Genomic DNA, 20,031 nt, shown 5'->3' on the forward strand with positions numbered 1-20,031 from the left:
ATATTCTTTTTCCTCACATCTAATAATGTATACTGTGCTTTACAGTTTATAAGATTGTATTTCATACAGTGTCAATATTTTTACTGTTTGGAGCCAATTAACTTTGCTAACAATAAGATACTGCATTTTTGGAAAAATATTAACATGAATTAGTAAAAAAAAATGGATTCTAAATTATTAAATATACAATAAATACCATAATTATATGTTAAATTTTATCTGCATGTAACTTTTTCCTAATTTCACATTTTTATAAAAACATTCTAACATTTAAATGTTGGTATTTCCTTTCTTTTAATTGAAGCATTGAACATTTTTGTAAACATTAACTCGGCATTTTAAGAAAGCTATTTTAAAATTTGTAAATAAATATATCCACCAATGGTATTTGTACAAACTTTGCCACTGAATTTATTTTACAAATTTTGATTCAAAGTCTAATGTCTTAAGGTTATCACTGACAAAAGCTTTCAACTCCCTCACACAGTTAAATCAAAGTCAGTAAAATTAAAATACACTGAATTTTGTAGCTTTTTCATGTCTGAGTTAAATAATTTGATCTCATTGTTTAGTGTTATCTCATTCAAATGCAAATAATATAAATGGTAATTGGACCAAGTCAGTTCCTAGACTTTCCTAAAAGGAGAATATCTTTCTTAATATATTGGTACATTTTTTCATGTGCTAATATAATATATTCATCAGGAGATAATTATTTTTAGGTAAAATCAATAAATAAAATAATTTAAATCACAAAATAAAAAGTATGCACACACACTAAATAACATTGACAAGAGCACTTATTGTTAAATATTTCCATTTACTTCTGCATACAGACTGTTGACAACTCAAAGGCATATATTCATTCAGGGGAATACTGGATAAAGCTTGCCAAAGCTACACAATGCTGAGATATCAAGGGATTAGAGCTCTGAGAACTAAAGATTAGAGGCATCTAAAGTACTGTTCCGGAGATGTTGAAATAGCATGTGCATGACTCTGGAATGTGACTGATCTAATACTAAATATCATGCTTTATTAAAATGGGTGTAAATATAGCATCTGAAGGCTTCCCTACCAAATAGCATGTATTTGTTTCTAATTTTTCATTATATCTACTGAAAACACCATTTCAAATATTGCATGGGGTTATGATGAACTCCGTATCAAAGAAAACTAAAAATTGAATTTCTAAGTGCCTTACATACATTCTAGTTAGCATACAAATGAATGTTTACCTTTTTCTAATGTGGTCTCTGTCCTGGTCTTTATATAATCTGTGAGAAAAACGTGTATCAATTACCACAAATTATAAATAAATTACATATACATTTCAATTTAAAAAAATTAGAATGATGTGTTTATTACCATTAAAATTATTCTTTCCTATGTCAATAAATTTCTTATTTTATCTAAAGATTAATTTTAATTATTATAAATATGAAGCCATCTGCATTGTAACATAGTACTGTCTCAAAAATGATGTTGAAAGTTTCTAACACATTGACAAAAGCATGAATTCATGGTGAACTTCATTTGCTATTCAAAAGATCTGTAATTAAAAGTGATTAAGATATGGGGTGCCTGTGTGGCTCAGTCAGTTCAGCGTCTGACTCTTGACTTCGGCTCAGGTCATGATCTCATGGTTTGTGAGCTCAAGACCCACATCGGCCTCTGCACTGACAGTGAGAAGCCTGCTTGGAATTCTCTCTCTCCCTCTCTCTGCCCCTCCTCGCAATGCGCTGTCTCTGTCTCTCAAAAGAAATAAATAAACTTTAAAAAAAAAGTAATTGAGATAGAATCTACCCCTGAAACCAAGAATACACTGTATACACTCTATGTATGAGCTAACTTGACAATAAGTTATATTTTTAAAAAGTCATTAAGATAATGTGAAATATGGAAGTAATTCAAGTAGCCTACTTTGCATATAAAAACAGACAATTTCTATAGAGAATTGATAGTAGGGGTGGAAAAAACCAGAATTATCTTTTTTCCTGATTCCTTTCCCTGAATAATTATCTCAACCCAATTACAAGTTGTATTATTATTTCCAAGTACAGAAGAGAAATGAAACAAAAGGTATCTGTGACATATTTTTTGGTTTAACATCAAAGAATTAATGGAATAACTCCACTCAAGAACTAGGATGCCACTTGTCTTTGACCCACTATATAAAAGTATGGATTCTAAGTTCTAATTTAAATGATAGGTAATGAGGGGTGCCTGGGTGGCTTAGTCAGTTAAGCTTCCCACTCTTGGTTTCAACTCAGGTTATGATCTCACAGTGGTTCCTGAGTTCAAGCCCCAACTCTAGTTGCAGGGCGTGGAGCCCTACTTCAGGCTCCTGAGATTCTCTCTCTCTCTCTCTCTCTCTCTCTCTCTCTCTCTCTCAAATAAATAAACTTTAAAAATTAATGATAGGGGGTGTCTGGGTGGCTCAGTCGGTTAAGCATCCGACTTCAACTCAGATGACAATCTCGCGATCCGTGAGTTCGAGCCCCACATCGGGCTCTGGGCTGATGGCTCAGAGCCTGGAGCCTGCGTCCGATTCTGTGTCTCCCTCTCTCTCTGCCCTCCCCCCATTCATGCTCTGTCTCTCTCTGTCTCAAAAATAAAATTGATTAATATGTGGTTTTAATTTACTCATGTAAAAGTAAAGCTGAGTGATGCTTGTTGTACAATCATTTGGTTTACACAGAAAAGCTTTGGTCAAGGCAGCTTATCATTAGTTGTGTGGCCAGAGAGACAGGCAAAGAGGGAGACTGAGAGAGAAAGAAAGAGAGAGAGAATAAGTTGGCTTATATACCTCTTTCAGACCCAAATCAGCAGTTGGGTTATTTTTTGGAGAATAAAACATCTTTGAAAGAGAAGGAAATGAAGTCTCTTTTTTGAATTTTGAAACTATGTTTCATTCAATAGTCTTTTAAAAAAGATATATTTCTAATTGTATTTTAAATATTAAGGAAACCTCAGGAGTCTTTTTTGTTGTAAATAAAAAACTCTCATTTAATGTGCTTTAATTAGATAGTGAATTGTTATAATAGACTTACACTAAAATATTTTTATATACAACTAATTTGTTACAGTTTTAATTTATGAGAGCAAAAGAATATATACAGATAAACATTATATCAGACTAGACTGCTAAATAGTTTATACTGTTTTGCCTAGAACAGCCATTGGATGGGAACATAGAAATGCCTAATTTCAACGTTCAAGCAGTTTTAAAAGAGATAACTTGTTTGTTTTCTGATTCCATTCCAAGTTTGATTAATTTAGCTGATATACATGTGAATTAACTCAACTAAGTGATTCAACACACTAGAATTTAAATGTTTTTATATTACCAATGATTAGCTTTTAGGATTCTGGAAATAAGAACCATGAACACCCAATTTAATTGATAATTATGCCAATTACAGTCTGAAAAATAGATAAGTTTTACAGTAAATTATCCAAATTGTCATATTTTCCTAGATTTATTTACAACATAACATTACTGGGACACGTGGGGGGCTTAGTCGGTTAAGCATCTCTTGACTTTGGCTCAGGTCATGATCTAATGGTTCATGAGATTGAGCCCTGCATCGAACTCTGTGCTGACAGCTCAGAGGCTGCTTGGGATTCTGTCTCTCCCCTTACCCCACTGGTGCACATATGCGTGCTCTCTCTCTCAAAATAAATAAATAAACTTAAAAAAAAATAACATAGGGGCACCTGGGTGGCTCAGTCGGTTAAGCGTCCGACTTCAGCTCAGGTCATGATCTCACGGTCTGTGAGTTCGAGCCCCACATCGGGCTCCGTGCTGACAGCTCGGAGCCTGGAGTCTGCTTCGGATTCTGTGTCTCCCTCTCTCTCTGCCCCTCCCCTGCTCATGGTCTCTCTCTGTCTCAAAATAAATAAAAACATTAAAAAAAAAAAACCATAACATTTACTAATGATATATTAAGGAGTAATGAGAGTATATTTTACTAATTCCCATTTTAGTAACTCCTTTAACCCCAATATATATGAATTCACATTTTAAATATTTTATTAAAAATATTAAAATGTAATTAATATTCAATAATTTAGTTCATAATTATAGGACACATTTTAGGAATTGTAACTTAATCTATTCTTTTTTCATCTTTTTTCTCTTGTGTAGGAGAGCAGAGAATAAGACTAATTTTTAATGTTTCTTATTTGTTGAAATCAGCCTAGAAAATATTCTAAGCAGGTAGGAAAATGACTATATGGACAGAAGACTCTCATTAGTAAATAGGTCTTCACAATCTGAACAAATAAAACATGAAATGACAAAGTTAAAAATAAGGAGAATGGAAAAAGTATTTACATGCTCTTTAATTCCTTATGGAGAAAATCCCCATGAAAAGCCCCATGAAAAGTCACTACTAGCCCAACCAATAAAATAGTAATTAATATAGACAGCATACTTTCTAGAGCCTTTAAACCTGTTTGAGGAATTGATGAAATTCTATGAAATTAAATATACCTATTTTAACTTTGCTGTAGAGGCTGACTGGTTATAAAGTTAATGAGAATTTGATATCTTTCATCTACTTCTGTAATTTCCAACACTACAATGTGCCTATTTTCCCAAAAATAGCAATCAAAGATAATGTTGTGGGAAAAAAAGCAACTAACCCAAAAGGCAAAACATCTTGAAAGCCATGTATCTAAAGCCATTTTGCAAACTTTTTATTTTTTAAAACCTATTAACTTTGTTTCCATGCCTCTATTACATAGGTAAAAACAACAAACAAAAGTATCCATATTTGAAAACAACTAACAAAGCAACTTTACATGCACAAGGAGAGCTGTGCATACATATCCAACTAAACACATTCATAGTTCCTGAAACGTTTGGCTTGCCCTGTTCTCAGGCTTGGTAGTTCACAAGCTATAGTTGTCATTGGTCTTCCCTCATAATACAGAATTTCACCTTTCAAGCCGTACTACACAATGTATGTCATATGTTTTATGTGCACCATACTTATACCATCTTCCCTTTCCCTAGGAAAAACACTTAAAAATTGGTATGAATTTCTGTAATGAAAGATCTAATAGCATTCTGTCAATAATTTATGCTTAAGTAATTACATATTAAACAAAAACCAACAATTTCTTAAAATAGTCACATTGATCTTAGTTAATTGTAAAATAATTAAGTTCTCTGCATAAAGAGGACCACTTTTGAGAGATTTCACTGGCTGCTTCTATAGTATTCATACCTTATCATGTCAACTAAGCAGCATGTTTTACACATGAGTAAAAATTGAAACTACTTATGATGAGCATAATGAAAAAAATATATAATTTTGTAGACAGAGACATGAGCAGGCACGGCAGGATAAAATGACAACATGTTGATGTCGTTATTTTCTAATGTTTCCAAGTGCTTTCAAGCCTACAGTCACATTATTTACTGGAAAGGATCTTTCCCTTGAACAAGTAATGTAAATATTTGTGTAAGTAGCATTAATGATTTGTCTATGTGATTATCACATCCTCAATGTGCACAGGAAGAAACAGAATTTCAGAGAGTAACAAGTAACATTCAGGTTGAAACGAAGCAAAGCTTTTATCATGTTTATTACTTTTTCTTTATTAAACTGTTATTCTATTTATAAAAATAATATGTCCATCTTCATAGAAAATCAAATAACCATGGTTGTGTACTATCTGTTTCTAGACTATTTATTCTGTTCCACTGATTTCTGTACTTATACTCACATCCTCCTCCTCAATTTTTGCAGCTGTACTATAACTCTTGAAATCAGATAAAATTCTCCAAACTTGCTCTTCTATTCAGAATTGTTTTGCCATTTTAGGTCTTTTGTATTGCATATCAATTTTAGAGTTGACTAATTAATGTACAAACAAAAATGTGCTGGAATTTGATTGGAATAGGATAGAATTTCCAGATCCATTTGGGGAGAATTTATATCCTAACAACAATGAGTCTTTCAATCTCTTAATAGGTTTTCTATCTCTGTTTATTAAAGTCTTCTTTATTTACCAATGACTTTTTAACAATGTTTTATAGATCTCATTGTACATGTTGTGCACTTTTGAATTTACATCCACCCCTAAGAACTTCATGTTCCATTATTTTAAATGGAATTGTCCTTTTAAAAATTTTGTCTAATTTTCTATTTGTTCATTGCCAGTATATGTGTATATAAATATTTACACTGTCCTTTCCTCCAGTGAGATACCTAAAATCTTCTGCAAGTTCTTATAATTTTTCATCAATATATTTGGGTTTTTTCCCAGTTATATGAGAACTCTGGGAATTGTCCCACTTACAAATCACTATAATTATTTTCTCAAACTTAAGGAATTTCATCAAATGCATGCAGTTTTGTTATTCAGTGACAAATTCAAAGGGACCCTTATCCAGACTTTTTCCCTTTTTCTCCACATATGTCCATTGTCTCCAACATATTATGCCTCAGAGCGCAGTCACCTCAATCCCCAATCTCCAATTCCATATTCTCTACCAGGGAGACCACCATGCTGTGTTTGGACTCCCCTCCATTGACTGTGGTTCGGAAGCACGTTCATGCAGAAAGCTGAGAGAAGGCAGGCCTCACCTCACGTGCCCCTTCTCTCAAAGATCGCAAGCCTGCACTGCCTTTTTTGTTTTAATTTTGTTTAATGTTTATTTATTTTTGAGGGAAAGACAGAGCATGAGCTGGGAAGGGGCAGAAAGAGAGGAGACACAGAATCTGAAGCAGGCTTCAGGCTCTGAGCTGTCATCACAGAGCCTGACATGGGGCTCGAACCCATGAACCATGAGATCATGACCTGAGCTGAAGGCAGACACTCAACTGACTGAGCCAGCCAGACACCCCTGCACTGCCTTTTGATCAATGTCTGCAAACAGTTGCTTCATATATTTTGCCCACTTTTCTAGTCATTTGTATTATGAGAGAAAATTCAGTTCCAGCTACTCCATCATAGCTGAAGATGAAATTGCTCCTTTGATGATTTTTTTAAAAGTCTGGCAATGCTTTTTCTATATGCCAGCTATATCCTTAACAGTAGCTTTCTATATAAAATGCTCAGGTATTCAAACAATAAAACATAAGTGGCTTTTGAAGATATAATAAGGATATGGAAGCAAGAGACTCGTATTTATACATTAGGTATATAAACAGATAATAATGTTTTAGAAGATATTATAAGCAAGACAGTCAGTGAAGAACCAAATGATTATGTTTGATTAATTCCTAAAGAAAAGGGTAACCTTTGCACAATGGTGAAATAAACGATTTGTGAATTGTAAAAAAGAAATAAGTATGTATTTCAGGAAAGAGGCCAGGTGATGAAAATGTGTTGGCTGCTAAACGAAAAAGTGAGAATTACAAAGAATGAAGCAACCAGGCCTCTGAGCCAAGGTGCTGAACCTGAGTGATATTCAACTCAACACAGAAGGATACTTGGCCCAGTATGGAAGAGAAAGAGGTATAATGAATGGAAAACGACCCGGCAATCACAAAAACCAAAGGCACTACAGAGGATCACTGAACTGCTTAATCTGTGTTAGTAACATTTCCAGCACATCTATGGAGAAGAAAGAAGGAAATAAGTGCTCTGAGGTCAAGGAAATACATTCGCATCAATCCTTTTCTGTCAGCTATGGAACATACAACAAAGCACCCCACAGAGTCACAGAGGAGAGAAGTTCTCTCTTTTCACCACACTGACATTTTCCCACAGGCAAGAGCATCATGATGCCAAGGCTGTTTTGTGAAAGCTATTCTGGAAAACATTATCAAAGTGAAAATGCACAGCTGCCTGTTTTGCGAAAAAGCGAAAAAGCAAGGCACCTAGCGTTACTAACTAAAGATATCGTCTCTATAGCACTACAGTTTCACTCAACGAGCTAAGAACACACTGTGGGGAAATTTGGGGCTACAAACTGGGGAAATAAACATAATTCAGCTTCTTCTATCCTTCAAATAGCCCACAATTCAGAAGAATAAAACAGAGACAAAAGCATTCAAAATGTGACCAGAAGTGATTTGGGATCTATCACAATGAGATGAGATGAAACCACATTATAGTTTGTAAAATTCAGGAAACAATGTTGTTTTAATAGGATTAAAGCAAAATAAAAGTGTTCAATAAACCTTAACAATATAATATATACTTTTAAGCATTATTACTTAGTAAAAATATGAAAAGTTGAGCTCAGTAAAATCTACAGGGGTCAGTAAGTATAGTATTTTCTACAATATTCCAAGGTCCCAGAGAAAATGACTTAATTTTCATATATATATATATATATTTCTTCTTTTTTTAATAATAATAATTATTATTATTATTATTATTTTTGAGAGAGAGAGAGAGTAGGAGAGGGGCAGAGAGAGAGAGAGAGAGAGAGAGAAAATCCCAAGCAGGCTCCTCACTGCCAGTGCAGAGCCCAGTTCGGTGCTTGAACTTACAAACTATGAGATCATGACCTGAGCCAAAATCAAGAGTCAGATGTTTAACTGACTGAGCCACCCAGATGCCCCTATTTCTGCTTTCTGATGCAGTTTAGAATTTTCTCATTAGTAGCCACTGAGAGCCTCAAAGTGGATTCTCAGATTCATTATTTTGACAGGAATAGCTATAAGATCACTGTACTGATAAGGAAAGACTAAGTCAGTGTGACTAACAGTTTCTTTCCTGCCAACTCACAGCTGCCCAGGAAGACTGAATTATACTCATTTCATTGCAGATATAAAATCAGTGAACTTAAAGTTTTTTCTTCTTTATTATGGAGAAATAAATATAGGATAATAAGTGGGGCTTAATATAACTTATGATAACTGATATAAACAATGAAAAACGATATTTGCACAGGAATGCCAAAAATGTGAACAAAATGTTCCTTGGAATGTTAAAATAGTTTAACTTTTTTTTCTAAAATTATCAGATCTATGATTAGATCTAATAACCCTGAACTTTTTGAAAAAGTTAAAGGAACCTAATGGCTCTTGGGTAATAATTGTCCCCAGAAACCTACCTCCTATACATTTTTCTTCGCACTCTTCCAGGCTTTCAAAGCGATTCTGATTTCCTTCACATCCCCCATATATAAATTCTTCACACTGTTGAGTGTGAATATTGAAAAAAAATTTCGTAAGGATTGCTCTGCATGGGCCATTATCTGCTTTCAAAGCACAAAATGAATGTGCAAGTTTCAGTGGTGGTAACCCATCATCTACAAGGTAAAAATAAAAGATATATAAGCTTTCATCAACACTGCAATAATGTTCTTTATTTTCATTTCCTTTTCAGAATGTCCTAATTTTTCTGAAAAAGTACAACAGAAATAGCACAGGCTGAAGAAACCATGACAAGTTATTCAAGATTATCAAACAGGTACACAAAGTTTATAAACACACCAATGAAACAGGTTTTATCAACTATTAAAGTTTAATAGTTGATTACTGATTATTAAAGGAAAATGTAGAATAGTTTTCTAGACTCTTGTTATGGATTTGTTTAAAAATATACCAGTTGATCAATGTGGAACTGAGTAGCAATTGTAAGGTAACAAGTGTGTTGACATTAGAAATTAAATAGAGACATCTTTTTAAATTCAACAGTTTTTAAGGGCAGACATTAATATCAACTCTTTGCTTTGCTCTCTAATCCACAGTTGTGCCATTTTTTACACATAACTTGTTACAAACAATAGTATATCTAGATTCATATATATGTGTACTATATCATACCATGTTAAACCATTTCCCTAATTATGAAAGTATAGGTGTTTGATATTACAAGTACATATATATCATGGTCCATTCTTTTACTTACCATGGTTGGTAACGGTATTTTAGCAATGTTGAAAAAGTTATACAACACTATCTATGTTTTAAAATAGAATGAGGCAATTATTTTGATCTTGAGTTAGAATTTTTTTCCCTCAGTATTCCGTCACTTATTTTAGTCACAGGAGAATTTCATATCTTGTGAAGGGAGTTGTACATACAGAAAACTCAATTTTTTTAATTTTAATTTTTTTTAATTTAATTTTTTTATTTTTTAAAACTTACATCCAAATTAGTTAGCATATGGTGAAACAATGATTTCAGGAGTAGAATTTTTTAATTTTATTAAGTCCAACAATAGAAGCCTAATTTTAAAGAAGTTGCATTTGCTTATAGATTTATCGGTATGATAGACATGGACAATTGTGGCTGGTACCACCAAAATAATAAAGACCAAATAATGCCATTTCATACTTCTGAGGATTGTCTATAATATATTTTCTAAGACTTTAAGTATTCACTCTGGTCACTTCTGAGGGATATTGAAACCTCAAAATGACCTAAACCAATTTGCCCTTCAGAGGGCAGCAGTATTCTGCTAAGTGAAAACTGATGAAGTCTAGGTATCTAGACTTTAATACACTATAAAATAATTTACATTGAAAAATATGAATGAATGTCATCATTGTAAAAATATATGCAACATGTTAAAAGCATTAAATAAAAAAAGTTTGTGGATATAAATCATCGAGAAGGAAATCAGTGTTGAATTCCTGTAATTTCAAAATTTCTTGAAATTTCAAAAAATTTCTTGAATTTTTTGAAAGAGAAGATAGGCATATCATCAAAGCTAGAATAGGTAAGTTTATCTAATGTCTTCTACCCTTCAGGTTTTGTTATTTTAATTATCTATATCGAATTAATGTCTAGCTTTAGCTATATTTCAGTAATGTTAAAATTCTCTGTGATAAAATAATTGGAATATTATTTTTCATTTTCTATATGGGTCATAAAATTATAAGTATGCCCTGAAATCTTAGAAGGATTAAAAATATAGCTTTCTATGCATAAGTTATTAATATGCTGTTTCATTCACTCCATGGTAATTATTTATGAACATGTAAATTTTATCTCAACCCCTTAATGCAACTTTTATTTTTATTTATTTATTTATTTTTGGCTTATATATTTTTTTCAATATATGAAATTTATTGTCAAATTGGTTTCCATACAACACCCAGTGCTCATCCCAAAAGGTGCCCTCCTCAATACCCATCACCCACCCTCCCCTCCCTCCCACCCCCATCAACCCTCAGTTTGTTCTCAGTTTTTTAAGAGTCTCTTATGATTTGGCTCTCTCCCACTCTAACCTCTTTTTTTTTTTTTTCCTTCCCCTCCCCCATGGGTTTCTGTTAAGTTTCTCAGGATCCACATAAGAATGAAACCATATGGTATCTGTCTTTCTCTGTATGGCTTATTTCACTTAGCATCACACTCTCCAGTTCCATCCACGTTGCTACAAAGGGCCATATTTCATTCTTTCTCATTGCAACGTAGTACCCCATTGTGTATATAAACCACAATTTCTTTATCCATTCATCAGTTTAATGCAACTTTTAACCATAAAAAAAATCTCAGTTTAATTTATAAAATACCATATCACCATTTTTATTTCTTTGATAATATAATTGACATTTTTTTCAATTGAAATAAATGGAGCTGACAAATTATAGAACAGTTAAGTTTTCAAATTCCAAATGTGATAAGGTAGAAAAACATAGAACAGAGATTTATTATGACATATAGATCTTCATCTACAAAAGACATATATACTTTCACACCAAACACAATTTTCATGAACTGGCTGATTACAAGTTATAATACTGGTCAAACCTTTAACTAATTTGAATTTTATGCACCTGTGCACTTGTCTGTTTTCAGCTTCCTGTGGGGTATGTGCAGTTGAAAAATATAATTTGGGTGTTTATACGATATTTTTAAGTAATTTTTACACCAATTATATAATGTCCCAAAAGCCAATCTCTATAATATATATGTAAATAGTTTACCAAATGAGTAAATAACTATTGATTGACATATATAAATTTAAATCTCATTTCCTTTTCTTTTTAATGATGTACCTAATATTTTATGCCGATGAACTTTTTGAATATGATTGGCTTTAAAATGTGTCTAAAAAAATAAAAAAATTAAGAAATAAATAAAATGTCTCTCAAGGCATATTAAAAGTTTCTGGCATCTAATAATGTGTACTTCAGAATTATAAATTTTGCTTAAATGTTCTTAGACTTCCCCAAAATTTTATTTTCTTAAATTATACACACAGGTGCTTTTTTCTATAGTTCATTATAAATGTTATATATATAAGAGCACTTATATATAATACATATACATTATATATAACAGCATTTTAGAGTTGGTAAAAGTATTTTCCATAGATAAATAGGTAAACATAAAGAAAAAATGATTTGTGAAAAAATATCTTTCCCATTCATCACTGAAATTACAGTTGTCAGTTTGAGTTCAATAATAACTGAAAGCCTTTTCTGAGCGGTAGTATATTTGTGAATAAATGTAAATGCTGTTTATGTTCCCTTTCTTTACTTAAAGATTTAGAATACTGTGACTGACATTCTGAACTGTTAAAAGTTGTGAGAAGCTAGAAACTTTGCCTCAAAGACTCTAAGCAGTGCACTTGATTCAGAGCAGACCCACGATAAGTATCATTGCATTAGCACAATGTATTTGTGGATGCATTTTTATGTGACCGATAAAAATTTGACCTGTCAGTTCTATAAATGTCTGATCTTAGAATAGGTCTCAGGATCTCAGGAGTCACATAAATAATTTTGAGAATTAGCTAGGAATAATAAATAATATTCGGATATTTTGAAGCTTATGGCTTATATCCCATTTTTTCAGAAATTCCTATAGCGCTCCTCATATAATATTATGGTTCCTTATTCCCACGCTGATGCTACCTCAGATATTCAGAAATCTTCACATCTTCATTGATGACTCCTCTGATTTTGACTTTTGATGTATTTGATTGTCCTATTCATCATGCCAAAACTTTTACTTTACATTTTGTCTATTAAACAAATATCGCTCCCTCAACTTGCTATTTAGTAATTATGCCACCAGGTGGCAGGCCATCACCACAAAAACGAAAGCTAGTACCATATTTGTGCCTGTAGTAGTAGTAACAGCTGTTGTTTATGAATTGTGCTCCAGACATTTTGTAATTGTATTATTTAATAATCACAACAACCTTCTGAATTAGGTATTTTTAAATACCATTTTAAAAATTATAAAATAGCACTATCGAAATTAATTGCTCAGTTCACACCATAAGTGCTGGCTTTAGAATTGACCCCCACATAGTTTTACACCAAATATCTCACACATTCTTAACATTGAGTGATACTGTCACAGATCTGCATGACTGAGATTCCTAGATTGGCATTTAGGTCAAGGACATAGATTTAATCCTAGGATTTCCACTCAATACATTTTTTTTCTCAAATTTACTTTATAAAAACTAAAAATGTTTCAATAATGAAAGCAGGTGGTTTTACAAAACTTCCCAAAGGAAACACTAAGAATTAATTGTAAACTATATTTTATTAAGTTATTACCTAGTTCTTTATCGTTACTGTTCACATTTTAATGTATTTTTTAGATGAATCATGTATTAGAATATTGTGTTGTCCCATCAGCTTACGACCCACACTTTGCACATTGCTGACGTGGGGGAGTGATGAGGTGCACTCCCTTGAATGTGGTGCCATGCACTCCATCCAAAAGGGATGCAAGTCTGTCTTGGTTTTTATTTCTTACTTTGGATAAATCCTTTTGAAAGTTAACAATCGTGTGTTGATCATGTGTCAGACACTGCGTGGTCAGGGCGGATGTGATAGTACAAATATCAGGTGGCAGCAGACACCCTGCCCCCCCCCCCCCAAACACACACTCTCATGTAGCATGCAGACACTGAAGACTTACTTACATAAATATTCAGGACATTCAAGGTGCTGTGTTTGTGTGTACTAAGATGCCTAAGCTTGTCTGAAGGATCAGGGAGAGCTTTCCTGAGACTTGAAACTGAGACTTGAGGAAAGTGTTAGTGACAAGGATCTGCCTAACACCACGTAACTAGAAAACACATACAGAGCAGTATAACAGGAATTTAATCTGATGCAGCCAGACAGAATTATGGTTTATATTATGTCATTTTTCTCATTGATTTCTTGTATTTTATGTCTCATAGTCTGAGGATTACAATCTCACTCTCCCTTCCCCCTGCCCTGGGATGTTGGATAGAAGGCTCATGATAATATTTGGGGATATGTCACATCCCTTTTAGAGTCCTCATTCTCCTGGAACTTGTTTGGGAGTCTAGAGTTTTAATGGAATTTACTATTTAAGAATGCAGCCATATGCTCTGACTTCTCCCTGCCACAAAATGTGCCAGGTGCTTCTACGCAGTTCATATAACAACCATATGAACATAATTATTTACATCTTTATATATAAAGATACTGGGAGTCAGAGAGTTTACATAACTCACCTAATTTTGCAAAGCCACTGAGTGACAAACCACACATGCAAACTTAGGTCTGTCTGATTCTAAATCTTATAAAGGACACCTGCTTTTCTTTAAATTCTCCCTGTTAATCTTCTCTCTCCCACTCTAAAGGAATTTTTAAAACAATCTTGTCACTATCGTTTTTTTATTATCAAAAGGTTTATTGTTTTTCATCCTCCCCGCTGGTTAGACTGATTAAGAAAAGGTCTACTATTCCCTTGTGAGAGAAGCAATAAAACCTTATGTTTTCTTATAAGATGATAATACTCTATTCAATCAAATGGTATACTTCTATAAAAAGATGTCATGACTTTGGCACAGTGTGATAAATGGTATCTTCAAAATTGAATGGATTCTGATATGGAATCATGTTATTGAAAGATTAATTAAAAACAAAACCCCAAACCCCAAAACTGGTTAAGACTGTGCAGCTAGTCAGTTTAGTGACCTTCAAGTCTAACTTTGAGATAAAGATGTTTTCTTAGCCAGCTTGTTTTTTTCTGAATTTATCCAGAGATTTTAAACTCTGGCTTAATTATTGATGGGTTAATTCTGGCTTGTTGGCCGACTGTGGCAACAACAACATTTTCAGGAAGCTTCTGGTGACCTGGCGTGCATTTTCTCAGGCTAACTGAGGAGATTAGATTAGGTGAATATTGGGGATCCTCTCTCCTCCCACCTCCCAAGATGGTTGCCCGCTGTTTCCCTGTTGGGATTTTATTCTCTACATTCCTTCTCTGCTCAACTTCCAGAATATCGGAAGCTATCTCTTTTGATAAATGGGGCAAATGAAGAATTAGAGCTTATTTCATAATGCCTAAATTCTCATTTTATAAAAGCAGATTATAGTGTTTATTAAATAGTTTCATTTTTAGGAAATTTTTATAACAATTTTTTTTTTTTTCACTGACAATAGAACAGTCTCTCCATGAAACAGATTCTTGAGAACTTGGTCTGACTCATCACTGCTTCCCTAGGACCTACCAATCTCAGGCACATAATATATATTTATTTAGTCTTTATCAAAAGGAAATATATTGAATTAAATCACTTTAAAGAGTGGTTAGATATATGAAATAAAAATGTATTTATGGAAGTCTTTTGTACATCATAAACATTACATACGAATAGAAGCTATCACTTTGTTCATGTTCTCTCACTATTACCAATGACTTGAGACTTCTATCAATGTTTTACTAATTTGCCACAAAAATATTACTTTTAAGAAAGAAATCTATAATAACAGTCATGGTACAGTCTTCTTTTTGTTCTATTGCTGATTGTTAATATTTTGTTTTTAGATACAGAGCTTCCTGGGATGAGAACTAACTTGCACTAAGCCAGATCTCCCAGTGTCCTGTGTGGCTAGGTTCTCACACTGGACTCATCTGGGAAGTTCTTATTTTGAGAATAAGGCAAGAAAAGGAGAGAATGTCTGTAGTTTCCTTTTTCTTTTCACACTTATCCCAGCCAAAGGGTGGCATCACGGTTCACAGAGAGCTGTTTCTACAGCACTTTGCTACCTGCACTTGTCCAGAGATCCTTCAGTGTTAAGATGTTATAGCCTGAAAAAAAGAGCCTTCCTTGCTAAAGTGACTTTTTTTGGTGTAAGTTTCATTTTTTTGTTGTTTGGATTTTTTTTTACATTTCACATATAAGACATTTCCCAAGAAAAATGTCACTTCTGCAAAAGCTAATTTTTCTACACAATGGAGAAAAATACATTAAATTATTGAATTAAAATTGAGAGCTTTAACTAGCTGAAAAAGATGAATGCTTCTAACATTTTACCTGTGACATCTGTATATTCCTCAGCATCCTCGGCGACAGCACTAAGAGGGGCAGAAGCACAGTTAAGCAGCAGACACACAGAAGTCCAAAAAATCTGTTCTTTCTTCATTGTAGAAATTATCTCTGAAATACAGAACCCAGATATATTTAATTAAGAGTAATGTCAAATTGTCTACAGACTGGTAGGAATCTTATGCATGCCTCCACATGTAAATTTCTATGACATTTAATGTGTATTCTCACACACTTCTGTCCACAAATTCCATGAGTCATATTTAAAACGTGTATGTGGCATTTACTACTGTAGACAGACATTCAGGACATATGTCTAACATTCAAGTATGTAGCTCATGTTTCAGCCTTGAAAATGCAAATTTAAAATGGCAGTATTTGAGAGACATGGGTAAATCCTCATCAACATGGCTAAGTATGTATTAAGATCCATTTTCATATGCGATTTTATCTGCATCAGTTCTAATGCAAGAATATTTGCTACCCTTCTTTCTCAGCCAGAATTAATTACATTTTAATATTTTGTACATTCTTCTGTTATTTCACTAATGCAGGCAACGTTAAATTCCTGATTTCACTTTCCCTTTGTTTCAGTACTTTTATTTATTTATTTATTTAAAAAAATTTTTAAAAATATTATTTTTTAAACGGGGGAGGGTCAGAGAGAGGGGGAGACACAGAATCTGAAACAGGCTCCAGGCTCTGAGCTGTCAGCACAGAGCCCGACGTGGGACTTGAACTCACAAACCGCGAGATCACGACCTGAGCCGAAGTCAGACGCTTAACCGACTGAGCCACCCAGCGCCCCCAGTACTTCTTTTAAAAAAAAGAAAGGCATTTTACAAATTTTTGTCTTTGTTTCCTTTAAAATAGATTTGTTTTTATAACCAATTTCCGAACCAGGTTTTCTATGAGAGAGCAAACAGAACTGCAGACAAAATACATGTCTAGCATTCTATTGAGTCCTTTACCTCAGTTCGTCCACCTCGTTTTAGGCAGTTATTATCTGATTCAAAAGAGTTTAACAGAAAAGTGACTTTAAGTGATAAACCAACACATTTACACTCTGAGGGAAATAGATTTCAGCAGGAAAGTGAGACTTCCTCTTTCAAAATGATTTAGAGATCCACAGTAAAAACTAATGGAAAACCACACTGAAATTTTTTTAAAGGTTCTGTCTCCTTTGGATTCAAAGGTGGAAGGAAATGTGTTCATGCAGCACAGGAAGAGAAAAAGAAAGAACATAGGCACATGTTCAGCCACTGAGGATGTTATCAGCGTCAGGAAAGAAAACAAAATCTTATCAGTAAATAGTCACAAATGCAGGAATGGATATTCCATCTAAAACAATTTAGAGAATTCTGTGTTTACGCCTGTAACAAATCATAGCTGCAATACACGCCATTAAGGTGTTTGTAGCTTTGTAATAAGTAATAAATAGTCCCCCTTTGCTTTAAGCATCATAAAAATTACTAGTGAAATGTACAACCTGTTTTCTCACAACACTTTGTAAATGTTAACATACACTTGATTTTTAGTCAATAGCAGTGTTACGTACCTTCTATATCATATCATAAACTATTCGAATCCACAAATAGGTATGTATATATATATATGCATATAGATATATAATTTTGAAGAGTCTATCAGCTCAATTTCGAGTCTTTCAAGGACTCTTCTATTTCTATTAGTTTCTTTGAGATATACAACCTTGTTATATCTTGATTGTAAAATATAGCATGTTTTCCTGTCCCATGGTTTAGGGAGCAGGCTGAGGTTGGGTGCTTGAAGAACTTGATGAGAATTTGGGCTTCAAACTCATCAAATTATTCTCTTTAAAATATTGGCCTAGAGTGTTGCCTAATTTTAGTGGTTTTAGACTTTCCTTAGATGTAAGAAACACAAGGCACCTCATACAGTTTAGGTCAAAAGGCCATCAGCTTATTCATTCTAGAGAAGGTAGAATAATCTAGGATCAGAAAGGAAGGTTTGTGGTTGGATCTGAGAGTCGGGGAGCTGAATACCGCCAGGAGTCGCTCATTGCTACTGCACTCCTTAGACAAGCTTTATTCCCCCTCAGTGCAGCCCAGCCTTCTCTACATAGTAGGATGCACCGCACTGATATTTTAAACCTTAAAACATTCTTCCATGAAAACAATGTGACTGCTTCTCTTTATGGACTAGTTTCAAATAGCTTAAGAATAGCACTGATGGTTTCAATTTGGAAGAATTGAAACTTTTGGACCAGTACATTTGAGATGACAAGCTGTTGGGAGACTGGAATCAATTTGGGGAAGCTGAAATGGACTTGTTTCAGGTTTGGAAAATAGGAAAATGTAGTAACCTTGCAAATCTTAACATAAGTGTATGGGTCTTAGGGTGGACAAGTGTAGCTCCAAGAAGGAGCGGATTGTTGCTTCCAGAAGAAAGGAAGGGTGTCGGACAGCTAAAACTATAAGAATGCCCTGTAGCGAACTACAGCTAATTAATGACACACAGAGTTTGAAATCAGGTTAGCAGATTACCAGTCCAGTCCTCTTTCTTCACAATGTTGCCCCTGAAGAGTGGCCAAAAGCACTCAGCCTTCCAGAGCAAAAGACTGATTTGGGCACACCACTGAAAAAATACTATAATTTGTTATGACACTGGTAAAGCTGTAATTTGTGGAGATCACTTAGAGTGAACTGACTTAATTACATATCATTGTAATTGATTTCTTTTTAAAACTTCCAAAAGCATCACTAACTTACATTGCAAAACAGTAAACAAGACGGCAAACCCAAACTGAAGCTGTACATCGGTTAACTCACTATACCTTTCTGCATTCTACTTTCTTGAATATCTGGCCCCATTAAAAATATCTACTACCCAACCTGGTATCGTACAGAAAGATTGACTCAAAGGAGTTCAAAGATCTGAATGTGAAATATAAAACATTAAATCTTATAAAAGAAACATAGGATAATATGTTCATGACAAGGTTGGCAAAGATTTCTGAATCAGGACATAGCACCAATTATAAAATAAAATACTCTTAATCACATTTCATTAAAATCAAGATTTTCTGCTCATCAAGATAAGCACCATTAAGACACTGAAAAGGAAGTTGTGAGAAAGTGTTTGAAACTCATGTATCTGAAGACTACATTGAAAATGTATAAGGAATTAAAAATAAATAATCCAATTAAAAATGGGTTAAAGATTGAATAGGCACTTCTCAAAAATTAAATGCAAATGGAAAATAAGCATATTAAAAAATGCTCAACATAGTCATCAGAAAAATTAAAATTAGCACTATTGTGAGAGAGTACAACTAAAATTAATAAAAGCTGACAACATAAAGTGTTAATGAGCATTTGGACCTTCACTATTGTTGGTGGGATTATGCTATCATCTGAATTATTAGTGTTCTCCAAATTCTTATATAGAATCTTAACTCCCAAATGTGATGGTATTAGGAGGTAGGGCCTTTCAGAGGTGATTAGGTCTTAAGGGATAAGGTTCATGCTCTTATAAAAGAGACCCCACAAATACCCCTCATCCTTTTCACTATCTGAGGACACAGCAAGAAGGTGCCAGCTATGAACCAGAAGGAGGACCCTCAGTCTTACCAAGTCCCCTTTAATTTTTAATTATATAGCAAGAATATATTACGTAAAGGTGTTATGTTAGTGACTAGTTGTGCATGATAATATGTTAGACACTAAGAGACTTAAAAATCTAGAGGAAGCCTTGAATTTACATGTAACCAACAGAGTTAAATAAATATACAATGTTAATAACAATGCCTAGATAAATTGTCAGCATATCTTTGTAGATGCCAGGTACATAGTAGTGGAC

General features: G+C 33.7%; 1 protein-coding gene across 10 annotated transcripts in view; it reads right to left on the reverse strand.

Moving 5' to 3' along the window:
- TFPI (tissue factor pathway inhibitor) overlaps window positions 1–20,031 on the reverse strand; it is a 102,263-nt gene that overhangs the window by 22,052 nt on the left and 60,180 nt on the right. For all 10 annotated transcript variants that reach the window (XM_042949404.1, XM_042949406.1, XM_042949402.1 and 7 more), the window contains 3 exons: window positions 16,180–16,302; window positions 9,026–9,223; window positions 1,239–1,277 (listed from right to left, as the gene is read on the reverse strand). In XM_042949404.1, the coding sequence (XP_042805338.1) occupies window positions 1,239–1,277; window positions 9,026–9,223; window positions 16,180–16,288 (346 nt within the window). In that variant the 5' untranslated portion in view covers window positions 16,289–16,302. The remainder of the gene's footprint in view (window positions 1–1,238; window positions 1,278–9,025; window positions 9,224–16,179; window positions 16,303–20,031) is intronic.

This window comes from Panthera leo, chromosome C1 (assembly GCF_018350215.1).
Source record: "Panthera leo isolate Ple1 chromosome C1, P.leo_Ple1_pat1.1, whole genome shotgun sequence".
Lineage (NCBI taxonomy): Eukaryota > Metazoa > Chordata > Mammalia > Carnivora > Felidae > Panthera > Panthera leo.